Source organism: Symphalangus syndactylus, chromosome 18, assembly GCF_028878055.3.
Source record: "Symphalangus syndactylus isolate Jambi chromosome 18, NHGRI_mSymSyn1-v2.1_pri, whole genome shotgun sequence".
NCBI lineage: Eukaryota > Metazoa > Chordata > Mammalia > Primates > Hylobatidae > Symphalangus > Symphalangus syndactylus.
This window is the reverse complement of record NC_072440.2, coordinates 62439855-62447793: the sequence shown is the minus strand read 5'-3', so window position 1 is coordinate 62447793 and position 7939 is coordinate 62439855. Positions and strand designations below refer to the sequence as shown.

General features: G+C 49.1%; 1 protein-coding gene across 2 annotated transcripts in view; it reads right to left on the bottom strand.

Moving 5' to 3' along the window:
• Positions 1-527: 527 nt before the first annotated feature.
• The window catches only part of LOC129468556 (beta-crystallin B2), a 29556-nt gene continuing 22144 nt past the window's right edge, over positions 528-7939 (bottom strand). For both annotated transcript variants that reach the window (XM_063623426.1, XM_063623425.1), the window contains exons 4-7: positions 7293-7411; positions 4365-4497; positions 2850-2992; positions 528-793 (exon numbers count right to left, since the gene is read on the bottom strand). In XM_063623426.1, coding sequence (XP_063479496.1) covers positions 625-793; positions 2850-2992; positions 4365-4497; positions 7293-7411 — 564 coding nt within the window. In that variant the 3' untranslated portion in view covers positions 528-624. The remainder of the gene's footprint in view (positions 794-2849; positions 2993-4364; positions 4498-7292; positions 7412-7939) is intronic.

Genomic DNA, 7939 nt, shown 5'->3' with positions numbered 1-7939 from the left:
TTCTTCAATTACTAATAGTTGCCCCCCAGCCATATGATGAATGAATGAACACACTCACAAACATGGCATTCTGACCTCTCTCCGGGCTGGAGTGGGGGTTTCAGGGTTCTTGGCTTCTCTTGCAGATCCAAAAAGACTCCCAGACTCAAGGGGATAATGTGATAATGTGAGATCGACGGGCAGTGGATACGGGCTGGGGCACCCATCACATGCCCCTGAGAGTGACTGTGCCCAGCAACCAGCATGTAACAGGGAGCTCAGGAGCTCAACCAAGCCAGCCGCTCAGAGGCAAGGGAATTACAAGTCAGATGAAGAAACAAAGGCTCAGAGAGGTTGGGCACTGTGTCCAAGGTCACACAGCTAAGCAGCTGCAGAACTGTAAGACTCAATAAGCGTTCTGTTGCCCTACTCCTAGCCCAGATACTTGCTGATTCTCATTTCTCTCTCGCTGTCACTCTCTCTCTCTCTCTCTCACACACACACACACACACCCCAGCTGCCAGGGGAGATCAAAGACCCACAGCAGACAAGTTGCAAGTCACACTTTATTCACTCTCTGGGTGCTCTGGAGGGTTCCTGGGCAGCAGACCTGGGTCCTGGGAAGGAGGCATGGTGAGGAGGGCACTAGTTGGAGGGGTGGAAGGCGCCACGTTGGTGCCACTGCATGTCGCGGATACGGCGCACGGATTGCACCTGGGGGTGAGGGGCCCCAAAGTCGCTGCTGTCCTTGTAGTCTCCCTTCTCCAGCAGGTACTGCAGCCCGCGGTAGCCGGGGTACTGGTAGCCAACCCACCTGCAGGGCCAGAGGTGAGGGGAGGGTGAACCAGGGGGACAGGAAGAGAAGCAGAGATAGAGGCAAGAGAAGAGAGATAGAGCATCCATAAGCCACTAGGAAGGGTGAAGCCTCCCAACCATTGCCACTTCCAAGGGTAAGCAGGACACCCTTTCCACCCCACCCTTCCAGCACTGAGCCTCTGCTTTCTTCCTTCTCTTGACGGGGAGCTCACTGCCTCCTGAAGCAAATTTTGACTGAAGGCCTGTACTGTACTGTACTGGGGTCAGAGCAAGGGGGTGATATCTTAAGCTCACTGAAGCTTAGAATAAGCCAGGCCTTTGAACCATCTCCCTCCACTCCTATCCCACCTCCAAGCCAGGCCTTTGAACCATCTCCCTCCACTCCTATCCCACCTCCAAGCCCAGCTACAAGGTCAAAGAAGAGCTGGGGGAGGTTCCAGGGGCCTTCTAATGAAAGAGGTTCCAGGGGCTACTTAATGAAAGTGCTGGTCTTCTCTCCAGAAAATGTCACGCAGGCCTGGCCTGCAAGGACCTGCCTGGCCAGTCTCTGTGGACACCTCCAGCTCTACTTTGCATTCTTATGCTCCCACATCTCTGCATTCCAGCCACCGTGGCCTTTGTAGACTTTCTCAGATCTATCAGGCTCCCCCCACACACACACCACAGGGCCTTTGCACATGCTGCTCTCGTTGTCTGGGATGCTCTTCCTTGGCCTCTTTACCCCTGCAATTCCTACTGTTCCTTGAGATCTCAGCTCAAGAATCTTTTCTCCAAGGAAGTAGCTTAGATTCATGTGGATTCTTAAAGTATTAACAGTTGCCCCTTCTAGACTGTTGGCTACACAGGGCAGAAGTCAGATCTCTTTAATCTCCTTCACCCTGGGCACCTAACACAATTCCTGGCATATGGCAGCACTGACAGATTGAATGAATGAATGAATGAATGAATGAATGAGGGAATGAAGGGGAAAAGAAGCACAGAACTTTGCACACTATTTTAGGAGTTTGACAAACCCCAAGAAGCCAGTACGTTTGGCTAAACTGGTTCTGTTGGGGAGAAAGAGCCTTAATTCGTAGCACTTGCTGATTTCTGCTGTAAATGCACCCTGTGGCTGGTTTCAAGCTACCAGTGATTAGTCAACCACTTCACACAAATTCTGAAAATTTAAGAGTCGGTTCCAGGCTGGGCACGGTGGTTCACGCTTGTAATCCCAGCACTTTGGGAGGCCGAGGTGGGCAGATCATGAGGTCAGGAGTTTGAGACCAGCCTGGCCAACATAGTGAAACGCTGTCTCTACTAAAAATGCAAAAAATTAGCTGAGCTTGGTGGTGGGCACCTGTAATCCCAGCTACTTGGGAGGCTGAGGCAGGAGAATCGCTTGAACCTGGGATGTGGAGGTTACAGTGAGCCGAGATCGTTCCACTGCACTCCAGCCAGGGTGACAGTGCGAGACCCCATCTCAATTAAAAAAAAAATCAGTTCTTACAAGCTGGTATAAGCTGTTTCCAGCATACCGCTGCCCAAAGCTCATCTGTGGACCCCCATGGAATCCAAATTTTTTACCATGAGAAATCCCTCATTGCTGATGGCCAGGGTCGATGTGCCCAGGAACTTCAGTTCAGTGGAAAATGACACCTCCTGTTCCCAAACTTAGGGACACACGCAGTCAAAGGCAGCATGGGCTGGTCCTCCTGCTTCTCATAGCTTTCAGACTACTCAACTCATTCCTTCCCTCCTGCCTCAACCTAATCCTCCCTCTGCCTCAACTTGCCCCTCTGACATACATGTCTTGCTCACTGGGGCTGAGGTTAAGGCCAAGGTTTCTCCACTCCGAAGTCATACCATTTCCCCAAAGGCAGCTCTAGAAAGAAATTCAGAGGCTGTAAGCCACCTATGGGCAGAGAATTCCCATTTACTTTCCAGTGGGAAGCCAGGGGTCAGCAGAGCACACTGATATGTGCAAGATCACCAGTGTGTACAGGGCAGAGCAGGACTTAGGACCCCAGAGTCTCAGTTCCTGGGGCAGGGTGAGCCAGGGCTGGCAATGCACTTACGTGCCACTCTGCACCCGCACAGATGACACCTTCTCCTGGTAGCCATGGGCGTGGAAGCTGGGTACATCGTCATCTATGATTTCCATCTTCTTCCCGGTGAAGTTGGGATTTTCATAGAGGATGATCTTGTGCTCTTGGCTGTCCTATTGGCAGAGGATGGGGGGAAGTGAGTATGGGTGAGGGGGCCCAGGGTTGGCCTTCCCACCCCATGCCCATGCCCCAGAGTTGGGATCAGCATGTCCCACACATCACTGTCTTCCCAATGCACCCACTACGTGTCTATGAAAACTGCTGTTGGATCACAGCCATTTATTAAGTTTCTACTGGGCCATTTTCATGTAACAGACACTCTGCAACACTTTGGGGAATGTTTGATTCTGAAATGTCATTTTTTCTTCCTCAAGTTTCTCTTTTATAAATGGTGGCTACGATCTACCTACCCACCCACATGTGAACATCCACACATGCACACACACACATGCACACCCACACATGTGTGCGCACACACATGCACACACACACCCACACTTGCACACACACACATGCACACACACACGTGCACACCCACACATGCACACACACACATGCACAGGCTAATTGTGCCTCTAATAGGCACCTGAGATATTTTGATTTTTCTTAATTTCTACATCTCTTCCCATCCTCCTGTTTCTATGACATTTTCCTTAGTTATCTCATCTAATCCTTTAGACATAAAACCCTTGTCCCTTAGACATAAAATCCTTTTATGCCATTTAGCCGATGAAGAAAGTGAGGCACAGAGAGGTCAAATGACGTGCTCAAGGTCACAGAGCTGGGAGCAGCACAGCCAACTTGGGAACCTGGGTCTGTGGGGTGCAAAGTCCAGTGTTCTCCAACTTTCCAGTAGGTCCTGGGAGGAGGTAGACTGGGCTTGGAGGGTTTGAGAGTGTAACTGAGCAGTGACGGGCCCTGTCCCCTTCCCGAGAGGTGACACACTCACACACTAGTAAGAATCAGGATCTCAGAAGCACTGAAAACTCATAGTGGCACGAGTCTTGAAGAAGAGATAACCACCTTCTTCTCCAGCCCCAAACTCATTATTTCTTGTAATTTTTCTGATGGCTATTGGTTATTGAGCAATGACGGGAGTTGCCCAACCCTGGCGGGGCGGGGGGGTGTGGGCACCAACCACATAAAATAGAATGTGAATAGTGCCCTCTGGAGAATTTCATAGTCTTGTGATTGCAGCCCCCTCGATTTGCGCAGTGTGACAACCCTCAAGCTAATAAGCACATTGGAATCTCAGGACAGTAGATACCAATATGCCCATTTTACAGATGAAGAAACTGAGGCTCAGGGAAGTAAAATGACTTTTGCAAGGTCACCTAGTGAGGAGGTTCCTCACCAATCAGAAGGGGCACAATGCTAGAGGGGCAGGCTCCTTCCTGGTCCCAGGACCTCCGGCTCCAAGGTGGCAGAGAGAGAAAGTAGGATGATGGGCAGAGAGAGGAAGTAGGATGATGGCACGGGGCTCACCACTTTGATGGGTCTCAGGGAGCTGAGGGAGTCCGTCCTCCGGCTGCTGGTCCATGAGTCCCAGCGGGGGTACTCACCCTTCTCAAACACAAACTGCTCGCCCTTGCAGTTGGCCTGTTCATAGCCCACCCAGCTGCCACAGAGACAGAGAGAAAGGGGGCAGGTCAGTTCCACTCCAAGCTTCCTATGGCAGAATCCTGGCTACTCACGTTGGCCCCTAGGGGTCACTCTTGCCCAGCCCGGCAAGATCTAATAGCCCCACACAAACCTTAGCACAGCAAATCCAAGTGCACAATCCCCTCACTTATCCAGAACTCAGTGCTCTGCTGCCTTTACCCACCTGGAACACAGTTAAGAAATAAGAAGGCAGTCTAAATAACGGCCCAGCAACAAATACCAACATATAGACGCCATGCACTAAAGCCAATAGCATGCTGGTAAGTTAATAGCCAACTCTCAAAAAACAAAACAGAAATTAACACTCTTGATTTGCAGTGTTCACCAATTCCCATGGTGTAAATGCTCCCACTGTGGCAGATTTCAAGCTATCAATATGACACGACTGCAAGTGAAGTTAGGAAGAGAGATGCACAGTCAACCTTCACCACTGAGAACTGACTCCAGAACATCGCTGTGCCCAAAGCCCCTCTCTTTGGATCTGTTTCTTCTCTTGTTCCTGTTGTTAGACTCTGCCCAGACTCTGTTTTTGTAGATCCACATTAGAAGAAAAATAGTACATTAAAAAGGGAGGGATGGCCTTCAGGTCGGGCATGGCTAATAGAGGAAAGCAGAAAATAGGAGAAAGAAGACACATTCTGGGGCCAACCAGTGCAGAGGCGAACATTTCAGCAATGTGCAATAATGGCTGTTCAGAGGAATAATGTTATTAACGAAAGAGAAGACCGTGTTTATTATCCTCTTTTGGAAGAGTAGTCTTGATCCAGCAGTTCTACTTTAGGCAATGGGTCCTTAGAAAGCAGTTGTCAAGGGGCTAGGCGCTGTGGCTCACGCCTGTAATCCCAGCACTTTGGGATGCCGAGGCGGGTGGATCACCTGAGGTCAGTAGCTCGAGATCATCCTGGCCAACATGGTGAAATTCCGTCTCTACTAAAAACACAAAAAGTTAGCCAGGCACAGTGGTGCATGCTTGTAATCCCAGCTACTCAGTAGTCTGAGGCAGGAGAATTGCTTGAACCCGGGAGGCAGAGGTTGCAGTGACTTGAGATCGCGCCATTGAACTCCAGCCTAGGTGACAAGAGCTACAACTCTGTCTCAACAAAACAAAACAAACAAACAAACAAACAAAAACAGTTGTCAAGGGATCACAGATATCTGAATAAGGATGTTCATTGTGGCATTGTTTATAATATCCAGTAACTGAAAAACTTAACCATCCTACAGTCAGGGCCTGGATATGACATATTGAATCACGGACTGTTACAAAGCCATGGTAAGTAATGACATAGGATGTGTCCTCAAATGTAATTGGTGTAACTATCACCACGTAAGCTTGTTAAATGCAGATTCCAGGCTCCAGAGCTAAGTTTGATTTAGTGGGGCTGAATTGGGGCCCAAGAACCTCCATTTTAAAGCATCTCCCTTCTGTGAATCTGATGCTAATTTTCCTCAAACTACTTTGAAAAACACCAACATAAAATGCTATTTAATGACATGGAGAGAGTTCATGCTACCTTGTAAAGTTTCCAAAGTGAGTAATAAAACATTATATTTAGTATGATCCAAGTTTGATTTGATTATATATACACACACAGACAGAGAGAGAGAGAGAGAGAGAGAGAGAGAAATCCAAATTCATACCAAAATCTTAACAATGGTTACTTCTGAGTAGTGAATACAAGTCATACGGTTTTTTGCCTTAAACCATATCTTCTTAGTTTTAAAATAAATGATAATTAATAAAAATACTAAATGTTATATTTTTATAAAAGCAGAAGAGTGTAAAATCTCTTTGGGAAATTTTTTTTCATCAAAATATTTGAAAAAGCAGCTGAAAATCAGATGTGGTGCTTAAACGGTCAAATCTCAGCTATCCAGAAAGGGATTCTCTTCGACGTAACAGATTCCCTGAGTGTGTCAGATGACCAAGGCTTGGCAGGGCCACTGCTTTAGCTGTGTTCTGCACATCTTCAGGTTCTGACCCATGTAGGGCCATGGAACTCTGCAAAATTCCCTGAGAACCTTGAGGTGTGGTATGGGTCACCTTAGGATCTCCAGCTATATCTGACTTACTGGCCACCAGTGGACATTCCTACATCCTGAGGCTTTTACAGGGAAGGAGTGACCAGAGAAGCTGTGGTTTTGTGTCCCAGACTCTCTGCAGGCTCACATAGGACTATGCTCAGCTACATCACATAAGGTGAGTCAACCATTCAGCTCCCCTTCTCTCTTGGATAGAGACCTGGACCCCAAGCGTGCCAAAAAATCTGTAAAGACCCAGTATTGCCAGGATTCAGGAAGGGAGGAGAGGATGCAGAGCTGGAACATCCAGCCTTAAACCTCCCAGGAGTGAGGACACTCCTGGAGCCAGAGATTGGCAGTTCTAAAAGCTTCATGAGTCACTATGTCCATCTTCCCACCTTGAGGAAGTGGCTGACCTCTGTATCAGGCTTTCCACATGACCCTCTCCCTTCATCCCCAGAGTACATGGTTAACCTCATCCTACAGAGGAGGAAACTGAGGCTCAGAGGGGGAAGGTCCTGGTCCAACACCACACAACCCAGAAGTGGTGGAACCTGGATTTGAACCCAGCTCTATCTGACTGCAAAGCATGAAATATCTCCATAGGCTGCCAGACCCCAAAACTTAGTCCGCAGATTTGCAGACAGGAGCAAGGGTAGACTCCCCCACTCCACAACCTGATCACCTCACCCAAAGTCCCTGACCAGGAGAGGCCACCCAGGTACTTACGGTCCAGCCTGCACTAGGACAGAGCCTGCCTTCTCCACGCCAGTTTCCTTCAGGTTGGGGCAGGGCCCACTGAGCTCATGCGAGTGGCCTTGAAAGTTTTCCTGCTCAAAGATGATGATCTGCAACAGGAAGCGAGACTCAGACCCTCATCATGATGAAGAGGAGTGAGAGCTGGGTGGTAGACGTGGGGAGGGAGCTCACAGAACCCAAAGGATGCTGAAGGGTTCACCTCCAGAGTGACAAATCAAACATAAAATCAAACAGCCCTGCCTCTGGCTATAAGCAGCCGTGGGACCTTGAGCCTGCATTTCTCCTCTCTGAGCGTCAGTCTCCCCATCTGTAAAATGGGAAATAAAGACAGAACCTAGGCCAGGTGTGGTGGCTCACCCCTGTAATCCCAGCATTTTGGGAGGCTGAGGTGGGAGGATTGCTTGAGCCCAGGAGTTCCAGACCAGCCTGGGCAAGATGGCAAGACCCCACTTCTAATTTTTTTTAAAAAGAAAAAGAAGGCCGGGCGCGGTGGCTCACGCTTGTAATCCCAGCACTTTGGGAGGCCGAGGCGGGCGGATCACGAGGTCAGGAGATAGAGACCACGGTGAAACCCCGTCTCTACTAAAAATACAAAAAATTAGCCGGGCGTGGTGGCG